General features: G+C 30.1%; 1 protein-coding gene across 21 annotated transcripts in view; it reads right to left on the reverse strand.

The window, feature by feature from the left end:
- The window catches only part of LOC100575183 (probable WRKY transcription factor protein 1), a 70768-nt gene extending 49322 nt beyond the window's left edge, over positions 1 to 21446 (reverse strand). For 9 of the 21 annotated variants that reach the window (XM_008180779.3, XM_008180786.3, XM_029490600.1 and 6 more), the window contains exons 1-5: positions 21216 to 21445; positions 21013 to 21109; positions 19007 to 19099; positions 11656 to 11775; positions 11446 to 11532 (exon numbers count right to left, since the gene is read on the reverse strand). In XM_008180779.3, the coding sequence (XP_008179001.1) occupies positions 11446 to 11532; positions 11656 to 11775; positions 19007 to 19099; positions 21013 to 21109; positions 21216 to 21335 (517 nt within the window). In that variant the 5' untranslated portion in view covers positions 21336 to 21445. Of the gene's footprint in view, positions 1 to 11445; positions 11533 to 11655; positions 11776 to 19006; positions 19100 to 21012; positions 21110 to 21215 lie in introns of all 21 variants that reach the window. The other 12 variants (XM_016801434.2, XM_029490602.1, XM_008180791.3 and 9 more) reach the window with 3 other exon arrangements.
- Between the last annotated feature and the right edge of the window lie 282 nt (positions 21447 to 21728).

Genomic DNA, 21728 nt, shown 5'->3' on the forward strand with positions numbered 1-21728 from the left:
CCCAAAAAAAATTAAATGAAAAAATAAAAAATAAAATTAAAAAAAAAACACATCATTGTAAAATCAATACATTCATCGTTCCACTCAGAATCTAAAAAACTAATAAAATTGGAAACTGAAAATGTCCCTAAACAGTTCAAAACAAATCAAAATATTTTGAAAATTTTATCATGTATAGAAAATGGAAATATAAACAACAAGTGAAAATTAATTGTAAAACCGTTGTAAAATAGTTTTTTTTTCTAAAAATATTAATATGTTCAAATTTAATTTCAATGGTTGATTTTCTTAATTCAATTATACTCTATCCAAATAAGTTTGATAAGTTTGATAAGTCTACAAAAACTCATCGCGGTTTACCCAAAATTAGCTAGAGCAGTTTGATCAACAGTGTGAAATATATAAGATTACAGATGACATCAAGAAGATATAAAATATACAATTATTAATAGAAAATGGAGTCAAAAAATTTTATAACTTAAATTTAAAGAAAATATCATTAAATAATTGGTCTGAATGGTACAATTATTTTTTTAAGTCGAATCTGAAAAAGGTTGGTTAAATGTTAGGTTCCATGTAACTTTTACATGGTTCACTAATTGAATATACTCTTAAAAAGAATGATATGATTACTATCAGAGGTTGAATGTTCTATGTCTATCACATACAGAATACATCATATTGTAATAGGTCTACCATATTTTACAGGATAAATTATTATACAAACAAAATACTGAAACCACATAAGTATCTAAACTAAGTTAATTTTCATCGAAGAATAATGCAAATGTTTGAATGAGGTTTTTATTTTGATGTATCATTTTAAATTTCCCCAGTAATTTTCTTGGGTGTAAAGAAAAACTATTTAATAAACCATATTATTTGTCTGGAATTTTTTATTATTGCAATTTAGAACATTTTAACTTTAAACCAAGTTAAGTTACTTTTCTTCAAAGTTAACTTTTAACTTAACTAGTTAACGGAAAAAATATGGGTAACTTTTAACTTAACATAACTTTATTGTTTTAAAATAACTTAACTTAACGAGTTAAAAAAAATCGTTAAATTGACCAGCCTTGGAAAATAACAAGAAAATCATAAAGTAAAATATTAAGATAAAATTGTTTGATGAAATTAGCCTTGCTTTATGAAACAATGAAATGCTTAATATACCAGGTCGTTAGTTTTACTCAGTACTGTTTTGCGGTATCAAACAAAAAAAAAAAATGAAATGTAATTTAACTCAAGTCAATCAAATTCAGGTGAAAAAAATTAACAAAAATTAACAACAAAATAACTAAAGCTCCTTTAGAAATATATTTCGCCCTTTACACTAAATGTAATAATTAATTAATAAAAAAAAAGCGGCTAAGCGGATGTTGCTCTGCTGTTCAGTAGATTACAAGCGGGTGATTGTATTGGATTTTGTTAAATTTGAATTCAATGACATAATATCATTTTATACGAAAAACGATTCTGAGCGAAGACAGTTTGTCAGTCTGGATATTTTATATTGTTATTATTTATTATATCATGTAAGTTGAATTAACATTATAATATTATTATTATTTTTTATTCGTTTCTATGGTGGTAAACAAAGCATTAGAACATTAAAAATTGTGTCAAATTTGAATAAACAAATATTATTTATACTATTACATATTTTGTGATTTTTAAGGTATGCTTATACTAGCAGAACAAAGTAAAATAAGAAAGAATAATGATTAACCAACAAGCAAAAGAGAAAGCAACAAAAAGGTCAAAGAAAGTTATTGAAAAAAGAAATGTGTATCAATTTTGAAATCTCAAAAATAAACAGGATTTTCATATTGTCCAATTTGATCTTGAATTAATTTGAAAATCCCTGCTTTAAAATAATAAGATTATTAATCATTTAGGTGAAAAATTAAGATCTTATTATAACTTTAAAGACATGGAAGATGATGTATAAACTCATTCATACATTTTTTAATGAATGCAAAATATGGCATAGTATAAAAATTAAGTCCATAAAATGCAGACCAATACTGTCTTACTTTCAGAGTTGTGTCCAGCAATGGAGTCATATAAAATTATGTCTATAGGCTCTGTGGAAGGTTTGTGAGTCAATAAATCCTCTAAGAAATATTTCCATATCTTCATAGACCATGTTTTCAGAGATGTGTTTACTATGTGTTAACTTATAACAGGCAAATACTAGAGAAATTTGTTCAACTAACTAATGGCATAGTCAAACAACACCAAATTAAGATAATCCTATCTTATAGATTCTAAAAAAATTAAAAGTTATTTGAAGAGTATGAACATTGTATTAATATTCACATTTGTTAACTGTTCTAAATCTAAATGAATGATTCAATCAATCTTTAGTTAATGTAATACTTTGTTAAAAGTGAAAAGAAAGCATGGTCAAATGTAATAGCCAATTCTGAAATAAATATAACAGAACAACGAATAGTGTTACAACATTATTACAATAGTTTTGACAAAACATCAGAGAATGTACTGGTGGAACTTCAAGAAGAACATAATTCACAAAAAGATAGAGAAGGATCAGCATTGATTTACAAGCAAAATATTGAAAAAAGAAATTAAACAGATCACCCATTTCAAGATAATGAGTTGATCTAAATTGGAAGTGATACTAAAATGAATAGAAACAAATTAGATATGTTTCTTAACAGTAAGGCACAGACAGGCAATGAGTTGATGGTATCAGGGCTGATTGAAATTCTGTATGAAGAAAGGAAAAAGAGATGGTTAAGCAGACTTGAACATTTGGACTTAACGTATTCGAGCCGAAAAAGTTGGGCATTAGTGAGCAACCTAGGGGCTGCTGAACCTACCAGTAAAGAAACTGAATCAACAGCTAGTGCTATATACAGCATACTCTTTGACATATAAAATATTAAACCATCCAAACAAAGAAATACCGAATTTCATAGAATGTACAAAGACGAGCCTAACCAATGTGAGGACAATTCACTGATGAGTTCACAGACAAGATGTAGAGCAGGCACTTGACAACATTAAAAATGGTAAATCTGCTGAAGCTGACAGTATACTTTCAGAGTTCCTAAAAATAAAGGACCAAAATGAATGACATGGGTGACGAATTTGGCAACAGAAATCACATAGTCCTCTATGTTTCCTAAGATCTGGCACGAGGCAAAAGTAATCAAATTTTTGAAACCAAATTAACATGCTGATGACCCACGTTGTTACAGACCCATCTCGCTACTATTAGCATCAAGTCTTTAAAAAATGTTTATGCCCATCTTGAACCAATAATAGACAGGAGCTGCTGCGATCAAATACTGGCTCTCACAAAATAAGTACAAAACGGTTTCCAGAGTAAGGAAAAATCAAGTGCAATATTCCTTGACTTGTCTGAAGCCCACGATACCATATGGAAAAATGGCCTACTACTCAAAACTCTCCAAAAATTATCAAGGGTAAAAGTGCCCTCAAGCTTATCGAAGAAATGATATAGAACTGTTGGAAATTTTAAGTATCCCTCAATGGAAAATAAAGTCAACACAAGTATTTGCAAAATAGGCTCCCCCAAGAGTCGATTCTTGCACAAATTTTGTTTAACATATTATTCACAGCTAACATTGAGTTGGCAATTTTAATGGGCAACGAAGTGAACGGGATCAGATATTTTTATATACATAAATTATACCTCTGAGCAGAAGATAGGCTAATTTAAAAAGGAAGAGGACCAACCCCGGGAGGTGCTCAAACAGGGATTTTGATATTTCATATGGACATTTTTGTTTATAAATGGTTTCCATAGGTTTTGAAGTTATTATAATAATAATTATTGGTTTAAAATTGTTGTTATGGTAACCATTATATTATAAAAAACAAATTATTCATATATCGTTGGTATTTTTAATGGGCAACAAAGTGCACGGGATCAGATATATTTATATTTATATATAGATTAGACCTCTTTTCAGAAGATAGGCTAATTTAAAAGGGGAGAGGACCAACCCCGGGAGGTGCTCAAACAGGAATTTTGAGATTTTCTATGGACATTTTTGTTTATAAATGGTTGCCATGGGTTTTGAAGCTATTAAAATAATAATAATTATTGGTATTATTATTGGTTGCCGATAAACGAAGTGCACGGGGTCAGCTAGTATATAATAGAATATAATTTTATCATTAAATTTGAATGTATTATGTGTTAAAGTATGTGGCCCACAACAACTTCTACCCATATGATGTGGCCCAGTCATCATAAAAGGTTGGACACCTCTGGTCTAAACAGTTGCCTGCACAGAGATGCCACCCGTAGCCGAGATTCAAACAGGCGACGGTGCTCGTTAGAACTGACACTGTAGTCTGATCGATCACTCTATCCCCATTATTATATTATAAAACGTGAACCCGAGGGCGCCCCCTGGTATCGTAATTCCGAACCACTCCAGAGGAAACTGGAGGGAAAACTTATTTAAATTATTTATCATTTATTTAATTGATAAGAACTAGATTCGGGCGTTATCATTTAATTCTTACGGCTTTCTTATCATTATTATTAATTCTTATCATTTTTTGCGATTTTTTTAAAAATTTAGTTAATTTGATTATTATTTTTGTTAAATTATAGGTAAAAATATGATAATGGCTCGACATAGAGTCAGACTTTAAAAGTTAAACTTACATGTTATGATTTTTAACATATTTTAAATCGCTCATCATTTTTTTCTTATCATTTTCTTATCTTTCTTATCATTTTTTGCGATTCGGACATTATTCGCGTAGGTAGGTTAAGGCGCAAGTGTAGATGACCCGGGGTCGTACGTTCGAACCCGACGGCCGGGAATATCGTTGATTTGTGGCGGCCGTGTAGGATCGGATTTTTTTTTCCAAGTTTTTTTTTTTGGTATTTCACATTCTCAGAGTTTTACCTACTTTAATAAGCCTCTTACGGCTCTCTTATCATTTATTTAATTGATAAGAATTATAATTATTATCATTTTATTATCTTTCTTATCATTTTTTGCGACTTTTTTTAAAAATTTAGGCATTTGTTCATTTGATTATTATTTTTGTTGAGTATCATGACGTATACCTAATACCTCAACAGAACACTTTTATTTTTACTTAACTATTTAACGTGTAACTGTTAATTACTACTTATGGACTGTGATTATGTACCTATTTATTTTAACCCATTCATTGATTATGGGTCGACATAGAGTCAGACTTTAAACGTTAAACTTACGTGTTATGATTTTTAATGATTGCCTTAAACTAATATTTTGTTTTACTTTCACTTACAAACAAATGTTTGATATATGTGTACATGTCTCTCTACACAACACTTTTATTTCACTAATTAGTTTTCCCTTTTGTCATTTGACTTAACTGTTTAATTGTATAACTTTGATCACTGCTTAAGAACTATTCTTTCGCTATGACTAAACATATTTTAAACTGCGCTCCTATTGTTTTAACTAATATCTGTTTGACAAAAATGCTTACAATATAGTTTATTAAACAATTGACATTATATATACAACTGTACTTTTTGATTTAATTATTACTTTATTACATTAGTACTTAAGTAACTCAAGGCCCTGTGCTTTAACAACAGTTTATTACATTTCGAGCACTTTTCGCTGTAGGCAAAATGTTGTCCGTTCGGGAATCGACTTTCTCCCGAGATGACAGATCTAGCTAGACACTCAAACTCAGAATCCGAATTTACGATTTCAACACACACACTCAAGAACCGGACATACACGCCCGGGGCATGGTCTGCGATCCGACGTAGTCAGATTGTCTACCTGACTAGCTACTTGCATACGAGCGACTTACACTCCCATTGCATCCGATCCGCCGCAAGCAGATTGTCCGTTCGGGAATCGACTTTCTCCCGAGATGACTGATAGCTAGACACTCAAACTCAGAATCCGAATTTCCGATTTCAGCACATACGAGAACCGGACATACACGCCCGGGGGGCTGCGATCCGACGTAGTCGGATTGCCTACCTGACTAGCTACTTGCATACGAGCGACTCACACTCCCACTGCATCCGATCCGCCGCAAGCGGATTGTCCGTTCGGGAATCGACTTTCACCCGAGATGACTGATAGCTAGACACTCAAACTCAGAATCCGAATTTCCGATTTCAACACACACACTCCAGAACCCGACATACACGCCCGGGGCGTCGTCTGCGATCCTCGGATTGCCTACCTGGCTGGCTGTGTCGTACGATCGACTTGAATCGCCTGACTTACGACTAGACACTTATCCAAGTTCAAAAATTACCGCTTAACCAGTGCTGCCAACACGACAAAACACAATACCCGACGACTCCGCCTTCCCGCCGCAGCTGGATCAAAAAACCCAGCCCGAGGCGAAACGACAAAGATGCACCACCGCCCACACGGTCTTTCCGCCGCAGCGGGATGACAAACTCCGGAATCTAGTCTTATAATATAAAACATGAATACGATGGCGCTCTCGTGGTAGAGAACCATTTATAGTGAATCCGTGGAGGAAAAAAAATTAACTGCAATTTTATCAAAGACGTTGTAAGTGTGATAGCGGGTGTTATCATATTACGGTAGCGCTCCCTCGGTAAGGTTTTGAACACGGACTAAGATATAATGGACTGGAAACGACAAGGTGGACGGGTGACGGGGGACGGCCCGCAAAAGGTGGTCCTCTGTTATCATCAACACTTATAATCGAATGTTTTCAGCGCTACCAGTGGTTTTATTTAGTGTCACATTTTTTATCTCAGTCCGTGTTTTATACAGATGGCGCTGTAAGCTCTCGATTATGAAGGCGATCCCCCGCATTCGCCTCTTGTACATACTTTCCAGACCACTGATAAGCTGCTCGTTTCCAGTCTATTATATCTTAGTCCGTGGTTTTGAACTATCGTTAGCTGTTAATGGTGAAAAACTAGCTTCTTCCACGACTTTTCTGCGTTATCTCTGATGCCTTATAACTTTGTATAGTGAATCCATCTTAGATCATATACAATGGATAGAGTCATACGAACAATTTGTGTTGCCAACATAATTGTAGGACCTCAGTGATATGCGTATGAGCGTGGTCTCTTATCATTAATGTTTGGCGCAGAGTGCTGCAGACGCGCTATAAACCGTCGCACAAGCGCAGATGTCACAGGTCCTATAATTCCTATAGTTATGTTGGCTTCAACTCATTTTATACGCGTAATATGCTATGACTCCATACATTGTATATGATCTAAGGAATCCATGCAGCAAAAAATTAAGCGGCAATCTTATCAAATACGTTGTAAATGTTATCATACTATTTTCATTGATAGCGGGTGTTATTATATTTGCTTGAACAAATAAAATAACGTGCAAAAGGAGCGCGTGGTTATCACCATTTATACACCATAATATTTATCGTTACAAATGTATTCATGGCAACGCGACTCGCAAACGAACATATTTTCATTTTTCGTAAACCGTTTTTTATATAATCTATCATGTAATTTTTTCGACCACTTTAAAAAAATTGTCTGTTATCGGATCGCCTACCTAAACTATCTAAATATGTGACCCGACCGTCGCACATTGTCCGGTATCCGACGAAGTCGGATCGCCCACCTGTATGACTACGGTGGTGACTAGCCTGCTAAACACCAAAAAAATCGCGACGTCTATATGATTAGCATGGCCGCCCTAAATGTTTGAATTTTTAGATACGTAATTACGCGGTTTTGGCGGCAGTAAAACACAGTTGTCCTCTATCCGACGCAGTCAGTTTGCTTAACCGGGTTACCAACACATTTAATCGCGGTGGTCCTAGGCGTATCACAGATCCTCATCACCAGACCTCAGTATCACCTTTACACCATCCTTGCCGGCTCGAGTTTTGTATAACGACAAGACCACGAAAATATTATAATAGTAAGGACTGGCTACTGCTCGACTAGTGTGATTCGCTTAATGTCGCCATTTCAATAATAATCCGCTAGGGTCGATGATGTGCGTTCGCCCTACTGTCCCCAATGTAGAAGCGTTACAAACAAGTAAATAGTAATACACTATATAATGCTTCAAATTTGCTAGCTTCAAGTTGATCTGCATGATATAATTAATTATATCATGTTGTACAGTATATTATAGTTTTTAATTTTCATTATAGGTAGGTTCATCAGAAAATATAGTATAACATATGGCAATTATTATAATATATTGTACCTAATAGCTAATACATACTAGTTAAAACCAAATGAAATGAAAAATTTAAAAAACAATTCTTATATTAAAACAGCCGTATATTTTTTTAGTATATAGCAAAATATGTTGTACCTAATAATTAGTTGAATACGTAATTTATTAATATCTAAAATAATTTATCCAGACAAGGATAAAATGAACTATTTTATTAATGTAGGCATGGTATGGTAAAATAAAGGTAGGTATTAATAAATCAGAAAATAAAACTAGTAGGTAATAGTCAATTGAAAAAATATCTACAAAACACAAACAATTGTAATGAAGCATTAATACATTTTTTATTTAAAACAATATGTACTATGCACAAATTAAGTTAGGTAATGACTAACTTAATGTAAATTTCGAAACTTTTTTTTGATCATATTTTCTTTTTTTGATTTCAGCACTACATTTTTGAGAAAATTGACGCATTCTCATATTAATATAATACCTAATGGCAAAAGCAATTATTTCTTCGCTATGCTGGAAACATGGAAAATAAAGAACATTTGTTTCCTAATAATTCAGTTAATATTAATTCAAAAACATCTGCCATTAAACTATACTTTGTAAAAACCACTTGCCTTGGTTTAATTACAAAATCTTTCCTTGGTATAGCTTTTTTCCACTGTTCGAGTTTAGCAGGATCTTTTGGGACAGTGAAAAAATGGTGTTTATTTACACAGAAATCGTACCCAGATTTACATCCTGGTACGATGCATCTGTGTTCCGTCATGATAAATATTAAATTGTTATAAAAAAATTTAACAATAAACAACTATGCAGACTATAAATTTTCAGATATTTTTAATTTCGGATGTCCGATGTTACGTATTGTTGTTATCGGTTGTTGTGATTTTGTTGGGCGAACACATATGTGGCACTCATAGCGGAATTTTTCTATTATGGCGATAATAACCGAAAAATAATTTTATATAGACTTCATAGCAGAGTGGAGCCACGTGGACAAGACCATGACGAGTAATGACTTCCCGCAACCTACCGTCTCTATCGCACACTGTTTGATTAGGAGCAGGGGGTCCTGTTTCAATTTGCAACCATACAGACGGATTTCTAGACGCTCAAACTTTTATAATGACGAGACCACTACTTCCCGCGATCTGAAGCCTCCACAATCAGTATAGACTCTGAGCTAACACTGGCGGGCCTTTGCATACCAGGTGATATACTCTTCACATATTATCCACGATCCGACGTAGTCGGATTGCCTAACTATGCGATCTGATTACTGATAGCTGGACAATCAAATACAGCTATTGACTCTACATTTTTTAAAAATTTTAGCATTAAAATGCAGCGGACAGACAACCGCCAGGAGATCGTATCCAGCCTATCCACCAGTGGCGTACATACGGGGAGGGGGGGTTCGGGATCAATCCCCCCCCAGGACCAAAAAAAAATTGTGATATTATTGATGAATTTCTTATTATTAATCATCCGTGTTTACACAAACATACGTTATAATAATTTGACTATTGAGTATAATACTATACTTTACCAACAACGAAAAAAGATTTCATAACGAAATTGTGGGTGCCGCATATCAATCAAAATAGACATTTGATCGTACACAGTCAATAAGTTTCGTGCGGACATTAATACATCTTAATACGACCAAAAACGTACCCTTCCCTTTTCGGCCGATTCACACTTTTCGACCAAAAAAAAAGTTTAGTATAATACACAATGATTTTGTTAAGTTGGTTTCCAATAACTACTTTAAAAAGTAGTGAACCAGCAACCTAACCTAAACAGTGCTTACAAAAGTGAGTAAAAAAGGAATTGTAATTATTATCATAGTTTTCTATATTTTATTGACAACAAAAATTATTTTTATAAATATTACGTATTCATTTATACATTTTAGTATTTTATGCAACTTATATATTTTTTAATATTTCTTTATAAGTATAACATAAAGACTTATATGTAATTATTATCATTATTTATTTGTAACCTACTACTATATTTAAAAATAACTAACAAAAATAATTTTTTCTACATAAAGGCAGGGACTGGAACCTGTTGGGTGTTTCGGTTCCGGTTCCGGATCTGGTTATTAAATTAATTTGTTTAAGGGTTCCGATTTTGTTTCGGTTTTCTAAAAAAATATAAGGGTTCTAGAACCAGTTAATACCGGTTTTGAAAAATACCGGTTAATTCCGATTAATTTTGATTTCTGATTATTAAAGATTTATTAAAAAAATAGTCTGAAATAATTTATTTATTCATGTTTAAATTGTGATTATTTCATGAAAATAGAAGTTATTATGAAAAGTTAGAAAAACATTAAAACACAATACCAACATCTCCACTGCTGACTGCCGCCGTGCTAGGCTTAATGTCATATAAAATGGATTTTCTTATCTACTATTTTAGATTCTGAGCGGAGCGAGGAAGCTATTGTTTTTATAATGGTGTTTATTATTTTTTTTTTATATCCTGTATACAAAACTTCTTCCAGAAGAAGTGCTTCGATTTCAACATATAGTATCTTATCTTTTAGCAAATTGGATCAAGATGGTACTTTAGAGAGGTTATTTTCTGATTTTCTCAATAGTTATTTAATGCCACGGGAAAAACCACCGAAAAACGCTAAAAATGGGATTTTAATTTCTAACGCTTTGTTTATCACCATAGAAACGAATAAAAAGTTATAATATTATAATATAATTCAACTTACATGATAAAATAATAAATAACAATATAAAATATCCAGAGTGACAAACCGTCCTCGCTCAGAATCGTTTTTCTTATACAATGATATTTTATCATTGAATTCAAGTCTAATACAACCCATTATACAATGACTCCCTGGTAACCTGTGATTGTTAGGAAAATGGGTAGTTTTAAAGAGAAGGTTTTAGTGTTGGTTATTTTTTTTGACCCCCCCCCCCCCCCAGAGCAAATTTGAATGTACGCCACTGCTATCCATTCACAACGTTTGTGATGGATAACTAGATGATCAAACTTTTAAAAATTCCCGCCAAAGCGCCATGCCTTATCTCTAATCCATATTAATTTATTCTTATCACAGATCCTAAACTTTTCACTTACAACTGTCGCGACTTTTATTGTTCCAACGACACTGTCCCCAAAATCGTTACCCACTCACAATGAGTCTAACGGGTGTCAGAGTTTCACTTAAAGCTAGTATCAGTATATATTAAGAATATATATATATAAATGAACTCACCGAAATGGGAATCAATAATATCCTGTTCAAGATCATCTGTATTTGACTTTTTCTTAAGCAATTTTATTTTTTTTATGTTACCATATTCTAGAAACAAATTATAAACATATTATAAAATATGCTTATTAGTTTCATTATTTTTTCATAATTCATATAAATGGAATATTACTGAAATAAATCAATATTAAATATATATTAAATATACTTTACCATCAAAACTATCTTCATCAAAGTCATTTGTTTTCCTTTTATTGTTAGCCGTGGTTGTTATTTCTGATGAACTTGCTGTTTCAAGATAATTCAAATTAGATTTATGACTGGATGTCAAATCTGAAACAAACATATAAATGATATTTTTGAGAAATCATTTCTATCATCTGGCCTGTCCTAATAAAATTGTCTAGTTTTGCTTATGCAACTATCATGTAATAAGTTTTTAATCGACACCTACTTAACAATAATAAATGTATTATAATTTTAAACGCAATAGGTACACATTTTTAATTTTTACTTAACAATGTAGAAACTGTAAGCAATTTTATAATATTTTCAAAATTATAATTATAGAAGCTAAAATATGCACAATATTTGTTCTTTTTGAAACGTATTTTCTACTACTATTTAAAGTAAAATGAAAATTCAGCCTTTGATCTGACCTGAAAAATGTTCTCTTCTATTGAATAAAAAAAATTAACAAAATCCGACTATTCTTCAGGGCGTGAGAGTTTTTCCTATGAAATCTTTTAGCTGATATAATACACCGTATTGACCCCCCCTCCCTAAATAGAGTTGTAGATTAATGGAAAAGTAAAATAATTAAGGTAGTAACTAAAATATAAAATATAATTTTCAAATTGTATAGAATTTCGGAAAATTGGAAAAACCGGCACCGACACCCTTAAATAATATTACAAAAAGTTATACCCATATTACAGTGAACAATAATTTTGATAAAAATTTAAAAAGTTATAATTCTCAACATTTTATAAAGTATGATTTTGTATAATGCTTTCGATTTGTAAACTTAATTGAAGCAAAATTCAAAATGGCATTCAATATAAAAAAAAAGAATTTCTAAAACCATTATAGAATAATTAGGTATATGTATAAAATATCTATAATTTTTTGGAAAATAACAAAGGCATAAATTAAGAGTAATTCTAAACTTAAAAATCTTAGCCAATTATAACAGAGTGAGTATAAATATAATTTTAGTTATTGCGACTATCGAAATAGTATAGAAATTAAGATTCTGAACATAGACCTTTTACTCAAAATATGGTGTATTTACAATTTTCCACCATATGTCTAACAAAGCACATACACACTAAAAACACGGGAATATGAGATATTTATGTGACATAATAACATTGTATGAGCATTATTGTTGTCAATTATCATTTCCACAACTTATTTGATTTCAAAATTAAAATACTGTTCACTGATTGACAGTCATAGAAGATAATTATGTTGTACGACACCATGACAGCTATACTCTGTTTAAATTAAGATTGAACCGCTTTCTCGCATGCAGACTAAGCCGCCGACCACTGCCTAACCTCCCATGCGATTGCTATGCGTAGCTATATGACCATAGTTGGTCGTCGGGCGCCTGTGCTAACGCTTCTCGCCTATGTCCAGATTGTTGTGGAAATGCACGGAAAAATGTGTTTTAGTCGACCGATTGGTTCAATCACAAACTGAATAGTGCATAAACTTTAGATTTATTTTCACGAATTGTAAGCTACAATAACTATTATAATTTTAAAAATAATTTTATTCCTGAGAATGGGTATCATAGTGGCGCTACTGAATGCATCGACCTACTGTGACGTGCACAGTTATTCTGCATAATATGTGTTATACTATAGAGCCTATATCATTGGTATAAAATATTATATTTTTAAGCGCTTATTTTAATGATTTTAAGTGCTATAAGTCCTGAGCCCTGTTGATAAAATATCAGCACTGTCATTAAATGAATATAGTGGTCCATTTATCAGTGATAATATACCACTTATCCACTTATCTTATTTATAGGCTCTCTAAGTACAACTGAACCCTGTTCAACGAGAGAGTACACAGCGGATGACTAAAATAGGCATCACAAAACTCCTTAGCCACATTTCTCATAACATTTAATCAAATTTAAAGAGTTTTCAAAATAATAATTATTAATATGTATTGTAGAGCATAATTATATTATAATTACAAGGAATGACAAATAGCATATCAAAGCATAAAAATATGCCTACAAAAATTATTAAATTTCAATGTATGAATATAGAATATTGAACCAATAATTTGTATTCCCACTACCTATTGTAAAAAAATCATGTCAGAAAGCTTATACTACCAAATTAAAATAAAACAGATTAAAGTAGCACACAACACAAAAAAAATTTTTTTTTCAAATTATTATTAAAATATATTAAATTATTGTAATCAGAACTATTAAAAATAACTTGGTTAAAATTCAATGTGAAAAAAAAATATAATTTAAGGAGATATTAGGGTACACAGAATAGCCAGGTCATAGGGCCAGCTTGATATAATTGACTACCTTACACATGTTAAAGTAGCTCAATTTACACAATGAATTACTAACCTAAAAATTTTAATTTTAACGATAGAAACATCGGAATTGCAATATAATGTTTAGTTTTTTTTTAATTATTAAAAATACTAAAACAGATAATGGCTTGTTGCGCTATGTTATGTCACGATAAGTAACTGCTACAGTTACAGATGCATACATTATGAAAATAACTTAAGACAAATTCTGGTTCCACCCACGTCTTTAGTGAAAAAAAATACTTCACATATGTACAACAAATATTTGAAAATGTACGAGGAACATTTACACGTATAAGATAGGCCATTACAGCATAATAACTAAATGTTTCTTTTTTTTAAATTTCTCATAACTTATTGAATAATGCAGTTAGAAATGTTATACCACTAAACTTATACCATTTATCTTAGAATTGAAAATGTTTTCAAATTAAAAAAACTTATTTTATGTGTTTTTTTACTCTTTTTAGTAGACAATTTTCCATAAAAAATATGTTAAAAATAAATTATTTACTAAGGAAAATATTAAAAACTGTAATCCTGTAGTCAATGCCAAAGTACAAACAGATCAATGACTTATAATCCAGATGTATTAATGTATTATGTATACACCTTTTCACATTTAGAAGGTACTACGGCAGCCAACTTGTGTGCAGACGTTTGGCTTTACTACATCGCAGACATATGGGTTGACTCAGTGTCAAGGACTGATGTTAAATGACGGGCCTCCTAACAAAAACTTGTCGCAGAGGTTTTTTCATAATGTCATTGGAATATTGTAGAATTTTTTTGTATTTTATTTTTAAATATAATTATATCTATAACTATATAAATATATTAAACCATTATAATTCTATGAAATTAACAAATAAATTATACCAGTTTAGCAATTACTAAGAAAAGTATGACAATCTTATATTAAAAAAGTTTTTAAGTTAACTTTACGGAATTATTAGTATTTCCTCTTCCAAACTCTGTGTACAGTACTTTCCAACAATAACCCTCCCAGCCATAGCCTATGATTTCTATGATTTCTAAAGATTTTTATATATTAAATGCAATTGTAGGGACCATCACAATTCACAATATAGAATTATATGTTAGCTTATGAAAACAAGTTCATCTTACATCAAAAGTATATTACTAGGACCAATGATTATATAAACCAAGGATGCATCTGACCTGCGTACATATTTGCTACATTTTCAAATTACTTCATACAATTTTAAGGTTTCTGTATTTATAAATTAAGTTGTTTATAAATAATACATTTGTAAAATAATCCTATGACAGTAGAAATTGAAAAGTAAGATGCATCACTTCAATTAGAAATAAGTAAGTTGCAAACAAATCCATTTTTATCTACTCGCTAGATGGCAATAAGAATTGACTACAATACTAATAACACTAAAGGAGACTACTAGGACTTTTTACAGCGGCTCCAGTATTAGACCAGGTCCTACTAGGGCACTATAGATACAGGTATGCTACGCCGCCATTTTGCGACTAATAATGTTACGTCAATTTGAATTTACATGATTTTATCATTGATAAATGAGTCGCAAAATGGTGGCATAGCATACCCATTATGTGTAGAGCCTTAGTCCTACTTGTCTATGAGCACTACGGCAACGCTTTATAGTGACTGCAGTATGCCCACCCAAAAATAGGCCAGTGATCTATAGTTTGTATAATCAATGCTAGGACCCAGGGTATATTTTTATTTTATATATATTATATATAAAATAAAATAAAATACAGTGACTATTTTAAAAATGTATATTATATTTCAATGATTAAAATAAAAAATGTATTTATTTACTTTTAGTTTTTAGTAAAATGCCGAGAATGTAATTATGATGTACAATAGTAATACAATTTAGAACACAATGCAAGAAATATAAAAATTCACAATATCTTAACTTATATTAATATACAAATATGTAAATTGAAATAACTTTACTAATTATATAAATTGTACATAAACCCCTTTGTCAATATAACCTCTACACTAGTAACAGTAATTTTCTATTTACTTTGGTTTTATCATAATTAACCATGAAACCATGTTTGTTCCTAACATCACAATCAAAACATTGGAAATTTACAAGAACATTGATGATTTGCTGCAGTATTAAGTGGTCTATGTTGTTAAAGATAATAATATTAAACATTTAAATCATCAGAAAATAAACCATTGTCTAAAATGTTAATGATAATTTCATTAATGTGTCAATCAATAAAACTCAGTCACAGCCTATAATAAATATGTATTAAGGCGAGGAAAACAAATAATCAGCCTATGTCTACTAAAACGAAATGAACTAATATGAAACATGAAGCCAATGGGGGGTTTTTGTGATGGTGTAACTATGGTGGCAAAGTTAAAATGTAAGTAAAAATAATATGAATGCAATTGTTATAATAAAGTGGGACTAAAAAATGTGTATAAAGCAAAAAATTATCTAGAAAATTTAAATGTATTAAAAATACAGCAAAAAGAATTATTGTGTGTAATATGTGTTGAATTAATGTGTTCAACATAGTGTTGAATATTTTTTTAGCTTGGAAATGATTGATTTTACTTTGTTAAACCATTTAATGTTAAATTGACTAAATTAATTTAGATAGAAAAATGATAAGTTTTTTAAAACTAATACAAGTTTGTTTATTTCTGCATTTTTATTGAACAATTTCATGAAAATGAGATTTAAGTAGGAAGATTTGAAGGTGAATGTTATCAAAATAAAATGTCATATAAGATTACTAATTATTTCAATGGGTTATATAAAAATAGAAGTTGTATTCATAAAAAAATAGTACAAAGAATAAATATTTAAATATGTATGTAATTAAAAAGGTAGGCCATCAATTTTTGGTCTTGGATCCAGGAATGTTGATTATATTTATTCATTAATTTTGTCACATAATAGTAGCTGATGATGTTCCAAAGGATTGAGTTAAGTAAAATTTGGAGCAATCGTTATTAAAATTATTTTCAAATGACAATTTTCAAGCTAATTACAAAACAAATTATGGAGAAAAAACAATGACTAGAGGTGGCAGAGTTAAGAGAATTATTTTTACTGTGGCAACATTATGAGTATGAATTGTTTAATAATAGTGTGAAATGGATAGAAGAAATGATCACCGACTAATAATTCTATTTGAGATGAGAATTAAGAACTTTACTGTGCAGTTACCAGTTGTGATCAGCAGCAGCTAAGCATGCCACATCCCCAACTTTCCACTAAGCACTATCTGTATGCCTATTGAAGCCCATGTACACAAGTTGACAGCTGAGTAAATTTCTTATTCTGAATAGAGTATAAATTTAACCAGTTACTTATGTGGTGGGTATTTGAGATAGAAGCAAATTAACGAAAAGAATAAAACTAATGTGAGTAGATCAAATACCACTATACCTATTCAATTATATGATAAATATGACTTGTGATACTTCTTAAATATTTTAAACTATTGGATTGAGTAGAAGATATGTATACCAATATTTTATGGATGGTATTGGTAATTGTATTGAACTGTATTGTATCGTTTAAAGGATTATAAATTACTTATTTGTATATTGTTAGGTTTGATAATTACTACTTACTTGTATTTTGTTAATTAAAATATTATTTCTAAATTAAGTGTAAAAAGGAATTGTTCCACGATTCTTATGACCTAAACCCTAACCTAACCCCAAACAACAAAGTGATTAAAAACTGTTAGGTACCAAATAGAAGTATATTTTCTTATAATTTGTGTCTAGTGTTTAATTAGAATGAAATTAAGAGGATTATTTAAGGGGTTTAATACAGGCAGTTTTTATGGCATTTTATGAAAAACTAAAACATGCAATCTTAAATATATTCATAAAACATAACATTATATTCTATGATATATTTAAATATAATTAAAAATATTTTGGACACAGTCTCATGTCAGTACCAACAATGGTTTTTGTGTAATAATGAAATTATAAAGAAAAATAATTCTGCAAGGGAAAAACTTGCAAGTACAATAAGTACAGTAAATTAACCAGATATTCACATTAGATAGAAGAGATTACTTTATCTGTGTTGAAGTATATTTATTTTTTTGATACCAATACTCAATCATTATTTTTTAAAAAGCAAATAAAAAACAAAATTAATACATTACGTACAAATTAATAACTTAATTATCTTAAGGTTATCAAAAAAATAAAAACGTTTCAACATAAATGAATTTCTTCTACAATATGAAAAATAAGAATTTACTGTAAAGCTGACGGTATTGAAAATAATTTTTGGTATTACGGCATTGATTTCGTTACCGGTTTTAAACCGGTATACCGAAGTTTAGTGTTTCTTCCAAGTTTAGGAAAGTATAAAATATGCGTGCAGTAATCTAGTGATAATGCCTGTTTATTTAGTCATGGTTGATACGGTTTACACGGTATACCATTTATACGGTTTATTACAATATACCTTTACCAAAATAATTTTAAAATGCCGGTATTGCAAAAATACCGTCAGCCGTAGGCTACTGTGGATACTGTATCTTTGAGCTTGTCCTACGCAAAACTAATTTATACAGTTATTATAGCCCGTGTAGCAATTTTTTTAACAGTTAACACCTATTATCACACCATTTTATTTTAACACCATCATTACCTATTAAAAAATTTAATTTATTTTATCACTCATTATATTTTGAACCAAAAGAGAATTTTACAAATAAAAATCATATTTTCAACAAGCATTCTTACATAAGGACTAATGCACTACCAAATCTGATTTTTATTTAAATTTATAAAATAAAATAAGTCAAAATTTATATAGCCTTAAACTGAATACAACATTTTATAATATACTATACAATATATTCAATTTTCATAAAATTTTTAGTATTTTGTATAGTATATTAAAATTAAAGCCATCAAATAGATTTTGACAACAAAATATCAGTTGTATAACACAAGGGTAATAACCCTAATTTGTACCTTCATAATTTTGAATGAAATTGTTTTTATGTTTGTTCTTGGTTATAAAATAATCCAAGGTTTCTATAGCATCTTTTTCTATTTGTGTTAAGCCTGAAAAATAAGGATAACAAATATTTTATTTAAAAATTGTGTACATTTACGAAATCAATCAAAAATATTGTTACAATTAATATAATAAAACAAAGAAAGTAAAATACAGTAAATTCTAGTACTCTCTAATGAAATTAATTTAGGGCGGGGGGGCAAATACCAATAATCAATATTGGTACTATTGGTAATCGGTATATCAGGTATCAGTTTTTATTTTTCGAAATGATAATAAACATACATAAAGTTTGCGCCCCCAAATTGTGCAATTTTTTCAAACAAATTGTAAGCAATTGTAAATTCAATCCCCGAATTTGTAAATCATCTGGGACCTCGGGAAATAAAAATCAAGTTGTGGACCGATTGACTCGAAACAAATTGTAAACCATATTAAATGCACTTTGGAAATTTGTGAATCATCGAAGGAATTCAAAATATTTATAGAAAATAATAAATTATATTAAACATATCTTAACACCACCATAATCATCCACAAAGTAATGGACATCTGAAAATATGGTAGGCATTTTTAAAGATAAAATAAAAAAATATCATACAAGCATCTTGCAAATTTTCATTAAACTATAGGAATACTATTCATTGCACCACAGGAAAAAGTCCAGCAGAATTGCATGAATAGGAAATTAAATAATAAATTTGATTTAGTTTTAAAACAGTTTAAAAAAAGAATAGATATTAATTATAATCTAGATGTGAAAACTAAGGTTGAACTAAGTCAAGAAATTGCAAAATTTGGTGATTAATTGATAATGATGTATTTGTTAATTTTTTTTCATACTGAATTTGTTTATTAAATATATTGTTTATAGTAATTTTATTTTAAAGAAATTGTTTATATTAGATAACAAAAAAAAATAATGTATCATTGGATAAATGTATGATTTTAAATTGTAAACTATATTTCAATTTTGTTGAGATGGTTAAAAATTAGTGGAGAGAGATGTGGTGTTGGTGACACTGTAAGAGAACCGAAAGGTTATTGAAGAACGGTCGTCCGACAAATGATTCTCTCTCAAGTTATTTTATGTAATGTAATGTTTATTAAAATTAAGAAAAACACAAGATGATATAATATTTTTTATCCATGATTATACAATTTAATAAAGAAGTTAAATATACAAAAGTAATAATTGTTATTCTTATTTCTTATGAAACTAAACTGAGAATACATAAGTATTATCTAAGCCCACGTCTACAAATGATATTATAAACGTTTAATAAGTAACACGTTGAAGCCAACATGTGTGCGATAGAGACAGAAAATGTGCGGTTTTTTCATGGATGAAAAAATAGTTGGCATATGAATTATTATATATGTTTTTATTTGTCTATGCCGTTTTTAATGAAAATAGTTTAACACTTACACATCTTTGATAAAACCGTAGTTTTATATAGTTCACATCATTCCTAGTCTATTCTATTCATAGACCTATAAACTAATTCATTTGGTTAATGAATTAATATTTATAAAATATACACATATGCATATGTATAAATGCGTAATCGTACAAGCTATAAAATCGAAAGAGGGTCATGGACACTCATGGTTCAAAATGATGGATATATTTTCCAAAAAACATGAATAATTCCTACAGAGCAGCCTTTTGCCGTTTAATCGTGAGACTCATTTCGGGACGTTATCAGGAGCAGAGTTCGGTCTCCTTATTCTAATATTCATGTTTAATACCATGACTAAATTAACAGGCACATGATTTGTATCAATTTATAAACCAAATACCTATTGGTTTTTAATATCGGTTCACGGATCCAACAAACTAAAATTATCAGATCAGCTATCAGTTTTAAATGAACTAGTATAAAAAACTGTTATAATATGTACAAAACATAACTTATTTAAATACTTATTAGTTATTATGTATAATTATTATTTTTACCTGTCTTTGCTTCTTGTACCTCCTCAATTGGGCTTAAAGATGACAATTCAGGATTTAAATCATTGCCACTAACTGTAGATGATATTGATGGTTGAACCTGGAAACAACCGTAAATTATTAAAAATCAATAGAAATATGCCAAACATCATAAATAGTAGGTATTATTATTAACATTTGTAGATATAAGGATTTTAACTACATACATTTTCTTCTTGTTCCAATGATTCATTGTTAACTTGAGGAGATTCAACTTCAATTTCAGGTAATATAATTGTAATTGAATCTCTTGGTAGAGTGTATATGTTTCCATCTTCACGAACCATCACCCTACATCTCGTAGGATCAAATTGTAAAATGTTATTTCGTGCATTTGGTACCTTATACTTAGCTTGATTAGCCTGAAAAAAAAAATATAATTAACAACTTGGCTAAGAGATAACTTATAACTAATAATTTATAAACAATTTTATATAAATGTTGTATTATATTAGTTAAAAATATACACTAAACAGAAAGATTCAATTATTTATAAATATTAATGTAAGTATTAACTATTAACTAAAATAGTATGGACTGGACACTGTGGTGTATAGGCATCGTGCAAGTTGTAATGCAGCGCGCCCCGTGGACTATTCTATAAGTTTTGGAGGGTAATACTATTATCATTTATCATAGCAATCACTATGGCTCAATGGTTGTAGTAGCGTACTAAATGG

Source organism: Acyrthosiphon pisum, chromosome A2, assembly GCF_005508785.2.
Source record: "Acyrthosiphon pisum isolate AL4f chromosome A2, pea_aphid_22Mar2018_4r6ur, whole genome shotgun sequence".
Classification (NCBI taxonomy): domain Eukaryota; kingdom Metazoa; phylum Arthropoda; class Insecta; order Hemiptera; family Aphididae; genus Acyrthosiphon; species Acyrthosiphon pisum.